Source organism: Zalophus californianus, chromosome 9 (assembly GCF_009762305.2).
Source record: "Zalophus californianus isolate mZalCal1 chromosome 9, mZalCal1.pri.v2, whole genome shotgun sequence".
NCBI classification, from domain to species: Eukaryota; Metazoa; Chordata; class Mammalia; order Carnivora; family Otariidae; genus Zalophus; species Zalophus californianus.
Window position 1 is genome coordinate 75,436,264 of NC_045603.1, and position 20,702 is coordinate 75,456,965.

The 20,702-nt window shown below is 39.6% G+C and overlaps 1 protein-coding gene across 1 annotated transcript in view; it reads right to left on the reverse strand.

Moving 5' to 3' along the window:
- Positions 1–20,702, reverse strand: part of FGD4 (FYVE, RhoGEF and PH domain containing 4) — a 201,846-nt gene that overhangs the window by 133,369 nt on the left and 47,775 nt on the right. The window contains exon 2 of the mRNA XM_027593581.2: positions 16,316–16,411. Coding sequence (XP_027449382.1) covers positions 16,316–16,411 — 96 coding nt within the window. The remainder of the gene's footprint in view (positions 1–16,315; positions 16,412–20,702) is intronic.

The window sequence follows — 20,702 nt, forward strand, 5'->3', positions numbered from 1 at the left end:
GAAGAAAAACTTTCACCCTGAGTTTTCTTGTATTTAACCCCAAACTCAAAAACTGAAATGGTTTATACCTGGGAAACTTCTGCTTTCTACTCCATGTGACCTTTTCATAACCAAACTCCTCAAAACTTTGTATTTAATCTACTTGTAAGCCAATAGTTTGACAAATGATCCTCCTTTTGTATAACTCACCCCTTAGTCCACCCAAGCAATAGTCAGTTTTAGCTTAGTTTGCCCATTGGTCATGAGAATGAGAAGAGTACATCTGTCATTTTCTCAAGGCCACTTTGAGCCAGAAATATAATTCTGGTCTAAGGTCTGGTTGCTAAACCACGCTTCCTCTGCAATGGTAAGCTACTATTGGTAGGCTGGTCTTTAAGAAACAAAAAATAACAAGTATGGGATATTTAAAATACTCCTTTTGCTGATCTCTTTCCCCTAACTCGTCCCTCCCCTCTATTTGCCCATTTCCTATATATTCTGTATTGTGATTATGGAAAGAAACTGCAACTGCTTTGGCAGATAAGGAAAAAACCTTACTCCTATTTCAAACATGAAGCAAAGTTTCATTTCCTTTTCTTATTAAAATATGGGATATAGCCTCAAGAAGTATGATACTTTCAAAAAGTGTCATGTTAAATCCATTTCTTCTATTTAAATTTTATTGGTACAGACCATTATCTTTTGATTTATAAATTTAAGACACTGCACTAAGAAATGTGTTGGTATCCATGCATATAGTAAGTCGGCACTGTTGAGCTGGTCTAAACCGGCACTGTCAACTGAATTTCTGTGGTGATGGAAATGTTCTGCATTTGTGCAGTATTAAGGTAGTGACATGAGCACTTGAAGCATGGCTTGTGTGACCAGGACTAAAATTAATTTTATTTTAGTTAATTTAAATTTTAAAAACAACCAGCATAGGACAGCATAGGTCTCAGGTCTGGGTGTCTTTTTTAATTTTTATTTTGAATTAATTATAGACTCACAGGAAATTGCAAAAATAGTAGAGAGGTTCAGTTTCCCCTAATGATTACATCATCTTATATAACTATAATACAATATCAAGACCAGGAACTTGACATTGGCACAATGTGTTTAGTTCTATGCCACTTTATCACTTGTATAGACCTGTATAAGCACAATCACAATCACGATACTGAAGGATTCCAGCATCATTAAGAGCTCCCTCATGCAACCCATTTCTAGTCATCAATACCTTTCTCTTCATTGTCCCTAACCCCTGCATCCACTACTCTGTTCTCTATTTCTATCATGTTGTCATTTACAGAACACTCTATAAGTGTATTCACACAGTATGTGACCGTGACTCTGAGATTGGCTTTTTTCACTCAGCATAATACTCTTGAGACCCTTTCAAGTGCTTGCATGTATCAACAGTCCGTTCCTTTTCTGTTGCTGAGTAGAATTCTACGGTGCAGTTGTACCACAATGAGTTCAGCCATTCACATGTTAGTGAACATTACATTGTTAGTCTTTCACATTACAAATAAAACTGCTATGAACATTCGTGTACAGGCTTAGTGTGGATCTAAGTTTTCATTTCTCTGGGATGAATGTTCAGAAGTACGACTGCTAGACTGTATGATGAGTGTCCACATGTGCTTATTTTCATTTGTTACCTGTATATCCTCATGGTGTTTGCCCATTTTCTAATTAGGTTGTTAGGGTTTTCCTTTCTTTCCTTCTTTTTTTTATACTGTTCAGTTTTGAGAGTTCTTTATATATTCTAAGTAGAGTCCTTTGTCAAATATAGCGTTCTTAGATATTTTCTTCCAGTCTATCATTTGTCTTTTTGCCCTTTTAACAATCACACAGCCAAAAGATTTAAACTTTGAGGAAGTCCCATTTATCAATATTTTTTCTTTTATGGTTTTTATGCTTTTGGTGTCATGGCTAAGAACTTTCTGGTAAGTTCTAGGTCTAGAAGATTTTCTCCTAGGCTTTCTTTAAAAAGTTTTACAGTTTCATGTTTTACATTTAAATTGACCTATTTTGAGTTAATTCGTGGATATAGTCTAAGTTTTAGGTGGAAGTTCATTTTTTTGGGGGGGTCCACAGATATCCAATTGCTCTAACACCATTTGTTGCAAAGATACACTCTATTTGCGCCTTTGTCAAGAATCATCTGGCTCCACTTGCGCGGGGCTAATTCTGGGTTCTCAATTCTGTTGCACTGACCTATTTGTCTATCCCTCTGGTAATACCATAGTCTTGGTTACTGTAGCTATATCACGTCTTAAAATTAGAACGATTCTCCACACATTATGCTTCTTTTTTCAAAACTGTTTTTTAGCTGTTTTGGTTACTTTGCCTTTCCGTGTAAATTTTAGAATAATCTTATCTATACCTATAAAAAATCTTGCTAGAATTTTAACAGGAATGTTGTTAAACCTATACATCAATTTGGGAGAACAGTCATCTTCATTGTATTGAGAGTCATCCAATCCAAGAACACAGTATGTGTCTCCATTTATTTAGATTTTTATTTCCTTCATCAGCACTTTGTAGTTTTCATGGGTATATTTTTTAAAAGCAACACAAAGACCTAGAAATAGCTTATAATGCCACCAAAATAAAAAGCGATAGTCTAAACAGGTTTTGGAAATCAAAGTGATCTGGGCTAACTAAAGTTAAAAATCAAGAATCACACAAACACAAGTATGTTCATTTGGGGCAAATAAGCAGATTTTGCTGAAAGACTGGCTTCCCATCATTTACAAAGAAATAAAAGGGCACTACAGGTAATTCTGCAATTAAAACAGTACACAGGACACATTAGAAGTTTAAAGGATGGAGTACATAGCTTCCATTATAGGTAGCACTTCTTCCCTTTCTCGATTTTATTTTTCCTATGTATCAAAGCCATGCATTACATGTGCAATAATAGTGCAAGACGAGGGGTCTAAATTACATATTTGCAAAGGTCCGTTCCAAATCCTACAATATTTTAGGGATTATATTTTTGAAAAGTGATAGAAAATAATGCTTTTTGAATGTTGCTGCTTAGATATCTACAAGAGGCCAGGTCAAGTGGAAAAAATTCTGTTGAATAGTAAATGTATATAACTATTTGGACAATCTATGAAAGCTGCAGGGAAAAGTGAGAAACAAGAAAATTTTGAAGAGATTAAAATTAGTTAGCCCAGAAATGAGAATTCTGTGAAAATACCTGTAAAGTAATTAGGAAGTTATGTACCTACCCAAAGGAAATGAACAACTTAAAAATATACACAAGAATACATTCTTAACAACTGGAGTTCAAAATAGTGAGACCACAGTAGGTTGTACAAACCCTGAAATAGGTAAGGTCCTATTCATGATGAGTATAATCGTGAAGTATAGTTGTGAAGGTAGGAGAGTACCAAAATAATTCAGAGACCATCAACATTCTACAAGCATATGATCCACATCTTCAAAAAACCGTGCCCAGCTTTCAAATCTGACTGAGAAAGAAGAATCTGAAGACTGGAGACTAAGGAACAATTAACAGTGACTATTTCCTGCTTACCTCTGTGTCTCCTAGAATGCTTTATCAGTTCACACACAATAATTGCTTGATGGACTGATGACTACCTAGGATTATCCCAAAGCAAATGGAATTATAATTGGTAGAGAAACAGAGGAAGACAATTTCTGAAAACCAAGAGCATGGGCATCATTTTCTAAACTGTTGGTCATGATTATCATGCTGGAGAAGTTGGACACTGGCAGCTAGAAGGATTCTTCCACAGAATCAAACACATGTATCACTGTCATCTTATCCACACTATCCTAATCTCACTCCTGAAGAGGTCACTGCACCAGACTGGGCAGTGTATGAGGAGAATAAAGAAGAAAAAACAAATAAAAGAACCAAGGAGAGAGGGGGGGAAAAAAGGAGGAAGTGCATTATTAGTCATCTTGAAAACTACTTAAAGACGTAGGAGAGTAAAAACTAAAAGTAAGGGAAACTAGTGCTGCCCCAAACATTTTTATAAATGACCAAATTAAAGAAAAATTATTCAAGTTATTTTATGTTTAACATCTTATCAGTACTATCAAGATAAAGTATAACCAAAACCAAAACTATTGAAATGTTCGATTCTAAGCTAAATATAGAAACTAAAGGTCAAAGATTTAACACCAGTCAGATTCACTCAATTTTAAAGTTACAAGTTGTTTTTAAACTCTTGAATCACTATTGTAATAAAGCATTGTTTGATTTTTTTTTTTTTAACAGAACTCCAATTTGAATAGGGAAAAATCTACTAACATAAGTGCTTGACAAATTCAGGAAGCCATTTACTAGCCTATATGAGCAAACCTAATACATGATTCGGGTGAATAGACAAAATCAGAGGCCACTCTTCCGGCTGTTTTGTCCTCTCTTACCAGTCGAAACAGCTGCACACAAAAGTTCCAAATGGTAGAAAACCTTGAGACTCTTTCACCCCATTATTCACCTCTGCCTTTACCACAATCATTTCTACAATGCACCCAGAGCCTGCCTTTCATTGTTCACAATTCCTGAACAGCATTTAGTCCCTATTTTAAGAAGGAAAGTCTGTAGAAGGGGGTTATTTCTCTGCCTTTGGTAATAAAAAAGGCAATCTACTCAAAATAACCAGTTCCATTCTCAGACCAATTAAAATCATAAATGCATTCAGACATCGCTGTCACATCCAAATCTTGACACAACAAAGGTGCTAAAGACTATATTCTGTTAATGAGGAATTTAAATTTAATTCTACCAAAAAAATGACTTTTGTGCACCAGTGAAATGCAACATTTAAAATTTCCACAAACAGATACTGAGAGGCTCTTTATATGTAGATGTTTCTTTTAACCTCCTTCCAGAGCTTGAACCTTTCTCCAACTAACAATTAACTTGTAAACTGATGAATTTACAACTTACACTGAGTGCCTTTTCAGTACTACAAAAACCAAAAGCAAAAGCAAAACACCAAAAACAAAACTCAAAAATATCTCTAACAGGTTACAAGTGGGTTAATGACAGCCACAAATTCTTTGCCACCACTCCCACACCAAGAGGTAAGGTCTATTTCTCCACCTCCTTGAACGACTATCCAACAGAAAACAGCAGAAATGACTATTGCACCAGTTCTGAGCTCCATCTTTAAGAAGCCTGGCAATTTCTCTTTCCTTTTTGGAGTCCAGCTGTCATGTTATGAAAACATCCAAATAGCTACACGCATGAGAAAGGCCTACATGGAAGAGAATGAAGGCCCAGCTGACAACTCCAGCTAAAATCACAGCTGATGGCACCAAGCTGCCAGCCCTGCAAGTGAGCTACCTTGGAAATAAATCTTATAGCCTTAATCAATCTGTTCCAGCAGACAACACGTAGACCAGAAATGAGCCATCCTTACCAAACCCTGGCCAGAACCCAAAGTTGTGAGCAAGAAAATAGTTCTTTTTTTTTTTTTTAAGATTTATTTATTTACTTGACAGAGAGAGAGCACATAAGCAGGCAGAGGGAGAGGGAGCAGCAGGTTCCGCTGAGCAGAGAGCCTGACGTGGGGCTCTACCCCACGAACCTGAGATCATGACCTGAGCCAAAGGTAGACCCTTAACCAAATGAGCCATCCAGGTGCCCCCAAAATAGTTGTTGTCTTAAGCCACTAAATTTGGGGATGATTTGTTAGGCAGCAACAGATAACCAAAACAAAGTTTGGAACCAGAAGAGGGGCTGGAACAAAAACCTAAAATATATATCAGCTTTGGGTCCAGGTGATGGGCAGAAGTTAGAAGAATCTCGAGGAGACAGTTAATAAAGATCTGAAAATGTGAAGAAATGTTACCAGTGGCTGAAGAAAGGGAACCTACATCACGTGCTGGCAGAATAATTATCAAACCCAAAGCATGCAGTAGCATGGGAATAGAAAGGGCACCCAATGAACTCATGGATCTGACTAAGGAGAATTGCAGGAAGAATGCTGAAAGTACAAAATGGTTCACGTTAGCCACCTATGACAAAATATGGGTGAAATGAACTAAAAAAGGAACAGTTTGGCTCCTTTTCAAGTAGAATTTAGAGGAAATAAAAAGGAGTGGACTTGATGGGTTCAAAAATAAAACCATTCCTCATTCCAGCAGCTTAGCAAAAAGCTCAAGGCAAAGATCAAACCCTGGAGTGCCAGTAAAATGTGGCCTCAAAACCTTTTCTGAGCCCTCAAAGATTTTAGGTGGTTGGTTCCTCATAGATTGTTAGACCAGTGGTTCTAAAACTTCGTATGCACCAAACTCAGCTGGGGTTGGCGGGGGAAGCATGTTAAAACCCAGACTGCTGCATCCGATCCTCACAATTTGATTCAGCAAGTCTGCTATGGGGTCTGACCTCTGTAGTTCCCAAGTGATGCTAATGCTGCTGGTACAGAGACCATACTTTGCAAATGACAGTGCTAGACCAAAAGGCTTTGCAGGATTTTAAGTGTGTCTTAAGAACCATCTCTACCAGACAGTAGAGCTTGTAAGATTTTTTTTTTTAAAGATTTTATTTATTTATTTGAGAGAGAGAGAGAGCACAAATGGGGAAGACGGTAAGGGGCAGAGAGAGAGAGAAGTAGACTCCCCTTTGAGCAGGTAGCCCAGCACTGGGCTCGATCCCAGGACCCCCAGATAATGAACTGAACCAAACGCAGGCACTCAACCAACTAAGCCACCCAGGTGCCCTGAGCTTTTAAGAATCTTAATGGTATTTTCACGTAATGTCCTGACTTAAAGGCAGTTTAAGGTAGAGCCCTGTTTCAAAGAGATCTGTGGGAATGGTTTAATCTAATGTTGTGAACCCCAAAGCAATCCATGAGAATACTCCTAAAAACTCTGAAAACATATCAATGGAAAGACCATCAGTCTGGACTAAAAAGACATAGTTCAAAATGAAAAATACCAGGGCCCTTATTCAGACAGGAAGAGGCTACAAACATAAGTCATTTCTTATGGAAAAGTAAGATTTAGAGGACATAACCAGGAGCATAGAGAGTAGAGACAAGAGCCATGAAGAACCACCCAGATTATAAACTAGTCCTAGGGCGCCTGGGTGGCTCAGTCAGCTGGGCATCCAACTCTTGATTTCAGCTCAGGTAATAGTCTCGGGATCGTGAGACTGAGCCCTGCATCAGGCTCTGTGCTGGGTGTAGATCCTGCTTGGGATTCTCTCTCTCCCTCTGCCCCCCTAAAAAAACAAAAACAAAAAAACTACTCCCTAAACAAGGAACCATTGACATTTACCTAGCTGGATTTTAGCACTGTTGTGGACCAGGGACTGCTAGGTGTCTCCCATTTCCCCTTTCTGTTTTTTTTTTGTTTTTTTCTTTTTTAAATAATAGCTTTACTGAGATATAAGTCACATGCCATACAATTTACCTGAAGTTTGCAACTCAGTGGTTTTAAGTATATCCACAGATAAAACCAGATAGCTTTAAAACATTTCCATCACCTCAAAAAGAAACCTGTACCCTTAGTTATCACCCCCCATACACCCATCCCACTGGCTCTAAGAAGCTGCTAATCTACTTTGTTTCTACAGATTTACCTATTAAGGACATTTCATATAAATGGAATCAGACGATATGTGCTCTCTGGGACAATCTCTTGTACCTAGCATATTTTCAAGGTTTATCCATGTTGCAGTATATTATCAGTACTTCATTCCACTGTATGGATATACCAGAATTCATGTTTCTATCCATCATTTGATAGATATTTGAGTTGTTTCCACCTTTTGGCTATTATAATGTTGCTAAGTTGTATTCATGCACAAGTTTTGGGTAGGCATATTTTTTCCTTTCTCTTAGGTAGATAGGTCAAATGGTAACTCTATGTTTAACCTTTTATGGAATTGCCAGACTGTTTGCAAAGTGATGGCACCATTTTACATTCCCATCAGCAGCGTATCTGTGTTATGACTTCTCCACAGCCTCTAATACCTTTTTGAAGGAGAGTGTCTGTTGCAATTTTCCTGTCCCTGCCTTGCCGTTGTATGTTGGGTGGGAGTAGGAGAGCAAATAACTTGTGCCTTTAGTTCACAGGAATTTGTTTGAGATTAGCTGTACCCAAAGAGCCTCATCTGCACCTGGACCTGATTTAGATGAGCTTCTGGACTCCAGCTAACATAGCAACAGAGTGAGGCTTGTGGGGGTCTTGTGTGTGGGCTAGCGTAGTCTGCACATGTGAGGGGCCAGAGAGCACACTATGGTAAACTGTCATTCTGGTGGTCACCTCCAATGAACCACACTTGTGGGTATTCACGCCCTTGTACAGTCCCGTCCCACATGGACGCTGGGCCAGGCCTATTACTGCTGAAACCATTAGTATATGTCAGAAATGATGCAGTGCCAGTTCTGGGCCTAGCCCTTAACTGGTTGGGCAGCATCTACTTCTTCCATTTTGGAACCCAGACACCACAAGGGTACCTAAGCAGCCACTGAGTCCCAGCTCCCAAGCCAGCCTCAGAGCACCACAGCCAACCCAGCATCCAGATGACACCACATAGAACAGAGCCTCCTGGTCAACGTACTGAATCAGGAGATAAGTCGCTGTTTTAGACTATCAAGTTTTGGAGTGGTTTATTACACGGCCATTAATAACCCAAACAGGTCGCTTTTAGTGGTATTTTAAGCTTCACTTCTCTCCTAGTCACACTAGGCTACTTAATTATGAAGAACTGTAACGTGCAGTAAACTTTTTTTCCCCCCTCTACAAATTCATCCTATTATACCTAGGATCAACTCAACAATCATTTAAGCAAATGAAATAAACCTTCTAGGTCTCAGGAGACTTTTCATAGAGTCTATCTTAGAGTCCAAGTCAGTAGAAAGTTCTCATTTTCAGTAGAAAGCAATGAGCAGCTACACAAGCCACCAGAGAGGACTGGCCAGGGATGGGAATCTCAGCAGTAGCTGACATCTCTTGGTGCTCAGCAAGGCACACCAGGAGTACAGACCAATCCAAGGAAAGGCCCTGTGTCTCAGGAATTTGGAAGAGAGGCTGGGGGCACACAAATACCAAGCAGTCTGTGGTGACAGCCAGGGAATCTCCCAGGCACAGTCACAAGGTTTAAGATGGCAGGGCTTCGAGAAGCCAGGTGTTATAGCAACCAGCAAAGGTTTTCTTTTAACATCAGTAACACCAGTAAGAATTTCTCAACTCTGCTTTGTCTTATGCTGACACAGCAACTGTCCTTCTGCTTAGCTCCTCTGGATTTAAAGGGCTCTCACGTGTCTAGCCCAGTCACCCCTATCTTTCAGTTTATCTTAGGTACGGTCATGATGGCATGCAAGGATCTCGGAGGCTTTCTGCATCTCGAGAATACAGACAATAATAAATCCCTTATAACACAGAATTATTCTAATTTTCACAGGATAATGCTTAGAAAAGTTCCAGACACACAGTAAACTCTCAAAATATTACACTACCCGTATAATATATGTAACTTTGTTCAATTGCAAGTACATCTGCCCTAAAAACAATGATCTTCAAGGAAAAAAAAATAACAAGAGTATCAACTCCTAAGTCTATTAATCGAGAACTGGTTTAAACAAATTGTATTACAGCTATACGGTGAAATACTATGCTAACTTAAATAATAAAGGAAGAGGATTTTGAGAAATGTGATATGGAAAATTTCCAATACATATCAGTGAAAAACCAAGTTGAAAGAACATATAATCCCATTTTAAAAATAAGTCTATCCTTCTTGTATACGCACAGAAAAAAAATCTGGTAGAAACCACCAGACTAACTAGACACCACAATCTGGGTGAGGACTTCACTTTCTACAGAATATACTGCTATAATATTTGGTTTTTAATAGTAAGCACATGATTCTTATCAACAGAAAAACATGAAGAGAAAGGCACACAGAGCCTTCTTAAAAAACAGCATGCTTTTACCCGAATTTGTTCACATGGTATTCAGTGTTCATTGCTCTTTAGCACTCAGAGTGGCTCAAGTCTGTTTTTAGAACAGTGTCAGGAGCTGCTATATGAGCTGTTTCCTGTATGGGGCAGCTATTTTTAATTAATGAACATTTTGTTGTAAGAGTTCACTGGAAAATAAAACCACCACCATTTCTGCAAGTCAAACGAAAAAAAGGCTTACTCTCTAGAGTAAAATGAAAGATTTCAGTTATAAAAACATACTCTAAAAGGTATTAGATGGTATGTAATATTGAGTATTAAGCACTTTATTTCCACTGTGATACTAAGATTAATCTCATTTAAAAATTTCTCAAGGGAATCTAAAACTTCTATTTACTTCATCTCTCCTAAGGAAAAAAAAATAATACAGCATTCTTCCTATCACAGGCATTCAAACATGAGCTGCAGGGAACATCAGAAGTGAGAGAGAAAAGAGAATGAATACAGAAAGAGAATAAAGCTTTCCAAACATTCACTGAGCAACTAGGTGCAAAATACTGTTCTATACTAACTAGAAGAATTAAAATTGTGGTTGCTCTATCTCTAAGTGTATTAGCAACAAAATCACCCCTTCCAAATCATTAGATTCTCCCAAGGTTTATGAAACAATATGGCCCAGAAAATAGCTGCTATGTAAACCAGTTTTATTTATCCATGCAACTCTTCAACCCGTGGGCTCACAGCACAACTTAAGGGGTCCTCTCAGGGAGCCTGCAGCAGGGCCAGAAGGTAAGAATTCAGGGGTTAGGTAGAAGAACCAGAGTTCCAAAGGCCCCACCAAGCCACTCCTCCCCAAAATGAAGACGGGATTTTCCTGCAGATCTAAGAGAAGGTTCTAAGAAGCAGCCCGCCCCCACCCCCGACACACACACAGTGTATGTTAATGTGCAGTACACTCACAAAAACAAGGGTTTATTGTTCTCTTGACAAACTGTACTCCTCATGACAGGTGGTAATACACCCATTTACACTTAACTCTACCCACACCCTCTCCACTCACCACTTCCCTAAATTCCTTGCATTTGTAAACTATTACACAATTTTTTTAAATATTTTATTTATTTATCTGACAGAGAGAGAGAGAGAGAGAGAGCGCGCACAAGCAGGGGGGAGCAGCAGAGGGAAAGGGAGAAGCAGGCTCCCTGCTGAGCAGACACCTGAGCTGAAGGCAGACACTTAACCAACTGAGCCACTCAGGCGCCCCTATTATACAATTTTATTTTTATTTTTTAAGATTATTACTTATTTATATATTTGACAGAGAGAGAGGGAACACAAGCAGGGGGAGTGGGAGAGGGAGAAGCAGGCTTCCCGCCGAGCAGGTAGCCCCATGTGGGGCTCGATCCCAGGACCCTGGGACCATGACCTGAGCCGAAGGCAGAATGTTTAACCTACTGAGCCACCCAGGCGCCCCACCCCCCCGCCATTATACAATTTTAAAAGTAACTTATCTGTTAATTTGATTCAAACAGGTTATAGAATTTCTACCTAATACACTGAACAAAAAATGCTGGCATTTAAGAGATGTTCTGAGGATAAGATGGTAAGCGTTCTAAAGTCCTATGAAGGCCTTGCCTATAGCACACCTCACAGAGGGCTGTGATGGCTAATTCTATGTGCCCACTTGGAGAGTGTTTCTGGATAAGACTAACATTTAAATCAGTGATTTCTGAGTAAACAGACTGCCCTCCATAATGTGGCAGGCCTCGTTCAATCAGCGGACAGCCCCGATAGAACTACAAAATACCCAGCCTTCCCAAGAGAGAAGTCTCCAGCAGATTGCCTTCAGACGTCATCTACATCGCTGGCTCTCCTGGGTCTTCAGCCTGCTGATTTGGACTTGCCAGACTCCACAAACCCACAAGCCAATTCCTTATAATACACGTGCACACATTCACATACCCACACACCCTACTGGTCCTGTTTCTCTGAAAATCCTGAATACAGGGATCCCCTTTGGGACGTCATAGCCTGGCTACTAGCAGTTTAATATCTACACAGGAAGAGTCATTCAATGAGGGGGAAATGGCCTCTCCTGACCAGAACATGCCTAACCCTTCTTCCAATCGTGGTGCTCGCCAGCAAATCATGCTGTTTAGGAATACATGAATATGCCTGGAATAGGATATAGCTAGGCACACCTTATTATCCCTTACTTATTAGATTCCTAAGAAGAGAAAGAGTGCTGAAGGCAATTTATACTCTGCTCAAAGCTTTGAAACACAAACATAATATAAACAAAATCACATAATTAGATAAATTGGCCTTAGCAATGACCTGCTGAGGCCATTATGGAATTGAAAGGAAAATGGGAGGCAGAGACAACAGACAGTGGTAGAAAGTACACTGATCTCTGTTTTGGAGCATCACACATTTTTCTCCATTACAAGTGACTGAACTATTCATGCTTGCCTCAAAATACCTTAGTATTACCAAATATTAACCTAAATAGTTATGGTACTCCTCTACCCGGTTCTCACCCCCTCCACCAACATTTGCCTGCTTAAGCAAATGACCCACTGTAAACACACCACCTGTGGTCATGCTTCATCCTAACTTCCCCCACCACATCACCCTTCTCTCATCTTGCTGCTGTCTAATGTGGCCTGCCCCCACTGAGCAGTGGCACCTACAGGGCATCCCTTACAACCATCCTCTGATCATTGAAACTGCTACTTCTCCATGCTCTCACAGTTTCCATGTTGGGAGAAAAGTAAGTGCCACCACACCAACGTGTTGAAATATTTCTTGCATATAAGCTTTTTAAACCTATACTTTCTAGGGGTACCTGGGTGGCTCAGTCAGTTAAGCATCTGCCTTTGGCTCAGGGTCCTGTGATCGAGCCCCTCATTGGGCTCCCTGCTTAGCAAGGAGCCTGCTTCTCCCTCTCCTGCTCCCCCTCCTTGTGCTCTTTCTCTGTCAAATATATAAATAAAATCTTAAAAAAAACACAACACTATACTTTCTATTGTCTTTACCTCATCACCTCTCATTTCCACAATATATCCTGCCCTAGGGCCACTATACCACTCTAGTTTTTAATCCTTATCACAAATTGAAGTTGTAGGCAGAATAGATATTATATACAATTTAGAGATGAGGACACAAAGATAAAAAGAGATAAACTGACTTGTACAAGATCAGAATATAAATTAATAAAACTACAATTAGGACACATTTTTCTATTAACTTAGTTTAATTTCTTTTACACAGGGAGGATATATAACAGTTATCAAAAGCATAAGATCTCAAGTCAGATTATACTTGCTCTACCACTTATCACAATATGACCCTCGATTAAGTTTATGAATCTATTAGTTTATTAACCTAAATTATTAGTGGCTTGGTTTCCTCATCTGTAAAAACCAGAACAGTATTGACCTTCAACTGGTTTTTGAGGAGATTTCATAAGATAAAATGGGTAAAACCCTTGAACGTTGCCTGACACATAGGAAACCATTAATAAACTTTATCCATTCTCCTTATTGTTTTATAACTGAATCAGCCTTTCACCGGTTATGATATACATGCCCTACTCACACTTATCCTTTTTAATCTTTTGTAGAATCATGAATTTCAGCTGAAAGGGACCAAACACATTTAAAAGCCACGGATAAATCCAGTGTTTATTTGCACAGCATGTTTTATTGGGTCACATGCAAATACGTGCTTAGCAAAAACTTTAAAAGGAAGTTGGGGGGCACTTGGGTAGCTCAGTTGGTTAATGTCTGGCTCTTGATCTTAGCTCAGGTCTTGATCTCAGGGTTGTGAGTTCATAGCCCTATGCTGGGCTCCACGCTGGGCATGGAGCTGACTTAGGAAAAAAAAAAAAAAAAGTTGGGACAGAAAGGAAGTATCACAACTCGAATAACCCTTCTGCCTGTTGAGTTGGCTGCTTATTGGCTATGTAAAATAGCCAGTAAGTGCAGAACTTAATTTTTCTGTTATGGGATCACTTTATAGAACATTGACCAAACACAGTCTTGATATGGCTACATTCTAAACTTAAATGGCAAGTACATTACGTGGTGCTCTTCCTCTGCCATTTTAGACCTTGGGCCTTTACCCAAAACATTCAATTGCTCTGCCCACATGGCTTAATGCTTCTGCAAAGAAGTGGGCAGGCGGTCAGAAGATCCAAGTTCTCATTTAAATTCTCACGTAACCTTTTCAGACCTCAATATCGCCAACGACGATACCACCCACTTGCCTACTGCTCGGGTTCTTCAGAACAAAAACAGTCAAGACAAACCATAAAACACAGGCACTGGCTTCCAGGTTTGCTGCACAGAGGGGAAAAAATCATCTGTGGGGATGGTATCCTCCCAGTGAAGGCATCTTAAATATCTGAAGTACAAAGTCTGTAAGAATGGGTTATTTGCCTTTAAACAATGATAAGTGAGGGATACTTTCTTGTGCTATGCTCTTGAACTTGTCTCCAAAAGAATTAGTATTTTAATTTGTATGTAAGCCGCAATAAAAATACTCTTGACATTGACATTTCCAATTTCATATTATAGAAGATTTTGGCATCAAGGTTTTAGTAGTAAGGTGGACCTGGATTGACACTTTACTAGCATCTCCTGTACTAGCTATGTGACTGTGAGCAAGCTAGCTAACCTTGCAGATCCCTGGGTTCTGTTTGCTTTTTGGTACAGGTGGTCATATTGAACAAAGAAGCCAATTTCACCTTCTCTCACAGGATTATGAGGAGCAAATGAGGCCACACACACCACGTTATGAACAAGACAGCACCAGCCCACACCACTGCCCTAGTCTGTCAGCAGCTGAGGCAGCAGTCTGTTTCATTCACACCTGGATTTCCAAAGCTGTGTCAAGTGGATTTGCTAGGTGATATGAGTTAACACAAGCCCGCTGATCCAAGAACTGTAAGAAGTAAGTTTAAAACTATCCACAGAAGACATACAGGGTGAGTAAAAGTTTTAGCAAGACCATTAGCTGTGATTCACAGTACCTATGTTGCATTTTTCTTTCTGTTCTCACTGCCTTTAATCATAGTTCTGGGCATGAGTACGTGTAGGGAGAGCTAATAAAAATGACAATGCCCCATCTGAAGGTCCAAGGTCTACGACCCAAACTTGCATGTTTCAAGTTCCTCTTCTGTAGGAGTGCTGACAATACTGACTCCACCCTGGGCCTCCATCTTGCTCATGTTTGCTCAATGACCTCCCAGGAATCTGTTAGAGATAACATAGTCTTCCTTCTTTCCTGCTGCACAGGTGGTGCCAAAAGATCTAATTAAAGGGTAGCTGTCAATTGGGTGCATGCAAACCCTTCGAGGTGCATGCAAACCCTTTGGTCCTACTACAGTGCCCTTCTGTGTGTCCCCTCGCTCTATAAAATCTGTGGACTAAGGCCTGGACTTTGTGGAGAATAGCTATGCAGCTGCTATGGATCATCATCTTCTGCCTGATCAACCCCGTCAGTCAGTTACCCTGAATCAAACTCTGTAACATATATGAAGTGGCCTGCTTCATTTTCTGGTCTCAAAGTGCCCTCTTGGTTTGGGAGATACTTTACTGTCTCTCCCCCACCTTCTAACACATTCGTATTTTGAATTTGGCCCTGGATGTTGCCAATCCGCCAAAAAAGAATGTTTTCTTATCTTCTTTTCTAAGGCATAAGATTTTTCAAACCGCGGTCTCATTCCATTAGTGGATCTGACAGAAAACGGAGTTATGTACACACAAAGGATAAATTTTATTCCAGATACACATGTGTATACACACACACACACACAGTGTTATACGGGATTGTGGTTCATAAGTTTGAAAACCACTATTCAAAAGCAGTTACTGACTGCTCTCCTTTTGAAAATAAGTAACTGATGGTAACACTACTTTTTAAAAGGTCATTGCGATCACAAAAGAAAGTTTAAAAGGCTAGACTGTTAAGAAAGTTCTCCCTCCTACTTTAGCACACTGGTCCAACTGATCACTAATAGGTCCAAATAACTGATATAATATCTTTAAATCAAGAGACAGATATGAAATGAACCATGAGGGAGAGGGCAAGTACAGAGGAAAAAACATTTTATTAATCCTAGGTATGGTGTTAGATTATACGCTAGGCACACATACAGACATCCTCCTTTAATCCCCCCAATCCTATAAGTACGATGTGGCAGCTACACTTCATAGTTCTGCATTTTAAATGATGACCTAATGAAGGTCATTTTCTTGTAGTCACAGGACTGACAAGTTTGGTCATTACCACCCACTGACCAGCAGTGCCTGGTCTGGGCAGGATAGGGCCTACTTTCAGGATTATGGATAACCAGAAGGTACAATTTAGAACATCCTCCCGCCTCTAGCTTTCTCCATAAATAGACAGCACTTAAAACAATAGCTTACTTGGCACAGAACTGGAACTCGATGAGCAAGAACAGCCAGTGACTTGCTGTAAGATCTTGGGAAAGCCGACATCTCCATGGACCTCTATTTGTGCATCTATAAAGTAAGTATAACAGTGTCTTAACTGCCTGGTCACAGAACTTTGTGGGGTTTTGACAGCTAAGATTTTATGATTCATGCCTTTAAGAGGACACATTCTAAGTAATAAATTCCATCACCAGAAACTTCATCAGAATTAAAGTAAGTAGCAAAGACACAAACTCTAGGGCACAAATTCTTTCCCTGTGGCATCCTGACTGGCTACGCCGCCCTCTCCCACCCCCGCAGGCAGGGCTGACCCGGCTTCCTAACCTTCTAGGTCCGCCTAGGATTCTTGCCTGTCCTGCCACCTAGTGGCAGCAAGGATTAACATGACCAGAGCAAGTGTTCACTCCTTGCATTCAAGATCGGTTCCCTCAGCCAATTAAGTTTTTTTCCTCAGCCCCCTGCTGAGACGGAGCCTCTTCCCTTGGATCCTAGCTTTCAGATGCCTCCTACCTCACAAAGCCTGTCTTCATTAGGACAACCTTCACTTCCAAAGGAGCCATCAATGGAGAAGCCACTATATTTGCTACCATTTGTTTAAATGGTAAAACATACAGATGGGATTTTAAAGAGACTTAAAGACCCATACAAGTAGAAAATGATCCGTAATCAGAAATTATCCATCTATTAGATTCAAGGCAACTGTGCTACACAACTCTGGGGTCCCAAAGGGGCATTCACAAACTAGCATTTACGAATGTCACCACATGGACCATTCACATATGTCCAAGGGCCCTGATGAGACTCATCACTACTTAATATATCTAAGTTTGAGAAACAAAACTTGTCAGAACTCCCTCTTTTCTTTGCTTCAGGAGCCACCTGGCCTTATATGCAAAGCTAAGCTCCAGAAACGCTTACTTATTCAAAAAAAAAAAATCTTCCGGGCGCCTGGATGGTTCAGTCAGTTAAGCATCTACCTTCGACTCAGGTCATGATCTCAGGGTCCTGGGATCAAGCCCCTCATGGGGCTCCCTGCTCAGCGGGGAGCCTGCTTGTCCCTCTCCCTCTTCCCCTGCCCTGCTCATGCTGTCTCTCTCAAATAAATCTTAAAAAAAAATTTTTTTTCAAACAAACCCTTCCTTAATAACCCTTATTATTAAGGGGTCAAATGGCCTCCAGCTTTCTACAGTTCAGTTGGCTCTCACTTATATTCAAAATAGAAAAACTCTCTGTGGAGGGTGGGCAAGTAATTGAAAGGGATTAAGAGGTACCAACTTCCAGTTATAGAATAAGTCATGGGGATGAAATGAAAAGTACAGCCCAGGAAATAGAGTTGATAATACTGTAATAATGCTGTATGGTGACAGAGATAACTATACTTGTGGTGAGCACTGAGTAATATACAGAGTTGTTGAATCACTATATTGTATACCTGAAACTAATATAACATTGTATGTCAACTGTACTTCAGTAACAAGAGTGAAAAAGATAAAAGCTCTCTGAATGGTCCCCTCATGCTGAGCCCAAAAGGGATAAAATAGCATAGGGATATGTAGCACATTTCCTTTCTTTTAATCAAGTTGACCCTTCCCTAAAGGGGAGAAACAGCAGCTAATCCTCTTTGTCTTTTTTTTTTTTTTTAACTGTTTCAATGAAAGGAAGAACAGTTCAGAAAAAGATTAAAGAGAACCTACATTTATTAAGAACCTACCATGTGACAGACACCAAGCTAAGATTTTTTTATATATAGGTTATCTTTCTGAAGAAAAATTAAAGCAATGGGACTACAGTCAGAAATCAATCCCCACTTTGTCAGTTACTGGGGGTATAACCTTGAAAACACATTTAAATTCTCTGAAGCCTAGTTTCCTCCCATGTAAAATGGAAATAATGTATTCCATAATGGGTACTACACAGCTACATACCGTGCCTGGCATGTGTTTGTTGTATTCTCTCCCTTATTGTGGCCCTGGTTATACTTTCTTGAAAGAACTGGAGGTCTGGAGAGGAGGGTGGTGGCAGGGGGCGGGGGGGGGGGGGAAGGTGGGCAGCTTTAGGGAGCTAAGTAGAGTCCCAAGCATTTCTGCACTTACAAACTGTCTCCAGCCTTTTGTCTATTACTAAAAATATTTGTGGGGCGCCTGGGTGGCTCAGTGTTAGGCGTCTGCCTTCAGCTTGGGTCATGGTCCCAGGGTCTGAGCCTAGTCTTGGGCTCCCTGCTCGGCGGGGGGGGGGGGGTGGGCTGGGGGGGGGGGGGGGGGGGGGGGGGGGGGGGGGGGGGGGGGGGGGGGGGGGGGGGGGGGGGGGGGGGCTGCTCTCCCTCTGCTTGTGTTCCTGCTTTCGCTATCTCTCTCTCTCAGATAAATAAAATCTTTAAAAAAAATACTTGCAAACCTATTTAGATGAAAATTTAGTTTCATTTTAAATACAAGCATATAGTGGCTTCCTCATAGATGAAAAAGAAATATGCAGAAAAAGAAGTAATGCATTATCGTATTTGACAATTATCAGGAAAGGCAAACCATGGAGTAACCTGTGAAGGCATTTAAGGCTGCCACATGGAGAACGGAAAAGTAATTTTTATACCAACTCTCCTAGGACAGATATGCAGTGTTTACTTGTTATTAGCCACCTGACTTTATGCAGAAACCAAACCAAATCCATAACAAAAAGGTCATAGTTAAAACCTTTAAAAAGACAAAGATAATAGTTACAGGGCAGAGGGCATAAATTGGGAACAAGTAGATACTTCCATTTAAAAAATACACAACATTTTTGAAATTCCCCCCGAAGGTTTCTGTTTGCTTTATAGTATCTCTCAGTGTTCTGTGGAAATATGCAGACTCAAATTCCACTTCTGCTAGTTTATAAATCCACAGCAAATAAATAAAGTACCTGGCAAAAAGACACCAAAAGAACCAAAGAAACAGATGAATCAGGGGAAATATTATGACTAAAGTCATCGAGTAAAAGCTTCTTAAGCTCTGAGGCATTTTTCTTCACCTAGTTAGCTTCTAAGACTGAACAAATCATTTGAAAACTTTTATTACAAGCCTGGAGATACATAAGGAGCCATGAAAACCTTCATCTGACAAGGGCTTAATTAAATACAACAGTAAATTGTGTATTTACATCAGTGTGAGTTGAATATTGCTTATGTTTCTCCCCCCATATGTTCCTGATTCAGATTAGGACTGACTTTCGAAAGGAAAAATATTTTTTTTCCTAAGTGGGTATTCTATTAACATACAAAAACTTAGAAAAATCAATATTAACTTTGAACACGATGAATAAATGCTGAACCCTCAGACACAGGAACAACACACATCACATATGGATTAGATGTTTCAAGCAGGGTTTCTATAAATACAACTTCATTAAAAATTCACTAGTAATCCACTGGAAAAAATGGATTACTTGTATTCTTTATCTCAGTTAACAGCATTTTAAAATCCCTAGTTATTCAATAGAAACAATATGTAGAAAGCCCATGAATTTTTAAGAGACCTGGGTGAAATACTTAATCTGTAATACAGTAATTGGGATCTTGGGCAAGGTATTTCATTTCTCTGAACCTCAGTTTTGCTGTCTATAAAATGAGTGTCTATGTCAGAGGAGTAACATTAACTTATCACAGAAAATATACAAAGGACACCATAAAGTCTACAGTACCTAGTAAGAATCTAAGTAGATCCTCAGATCACCAACTCTTCTTTGCCTTAGTTTTTCAGCATTTCTCTAAACCAATCTTCTCAAGTTTTTTTCATACAACCCATTAAAACTTCTGACTCTGCACCCCAAGAGATGAGTATTTATAAATTATACATGGATGACTATACTAGTATATTATAAAATACACAAAAATAGAACTTTTAATAAGAGGATAATAAAGATAAAATGAAAAGCAGTTTTAAATACTGGCTTCATAATATTACTTAATATCTCAAAGCACAGTAAAGCTTAAGTCAAAGTTCATACTGCACACTGGATATACACCCAGACTTCAAAGAATCTTTGTGATAATTCTGATTTTAGTTTTTTGGTCACCCTCTTGTCCTATCAGGTTAAACATTATTTTCGCATAATGTGACTCAGAGCTACTAGAAGTGCAAGTTCTCCTATTTACTTATTGTTAACTTGCATTTTATTGTTAGGCTTATCTTCAAACTGTGGTTTCCTTAAGAGTATTTTTGCACTCATGTATCATTTTGTGAGAGTTTAAAGCTAGCCAATATATTGTATAAATCCACTGAACCAAATACATACGAACTGTACCGTTTAGCAAAATATTAAAAGCAAAGACAAAAAAGCCCTGCTATCCCTTCTGAGTCACAGGGCTGTCTTTCTCCTTTCAGGAAGC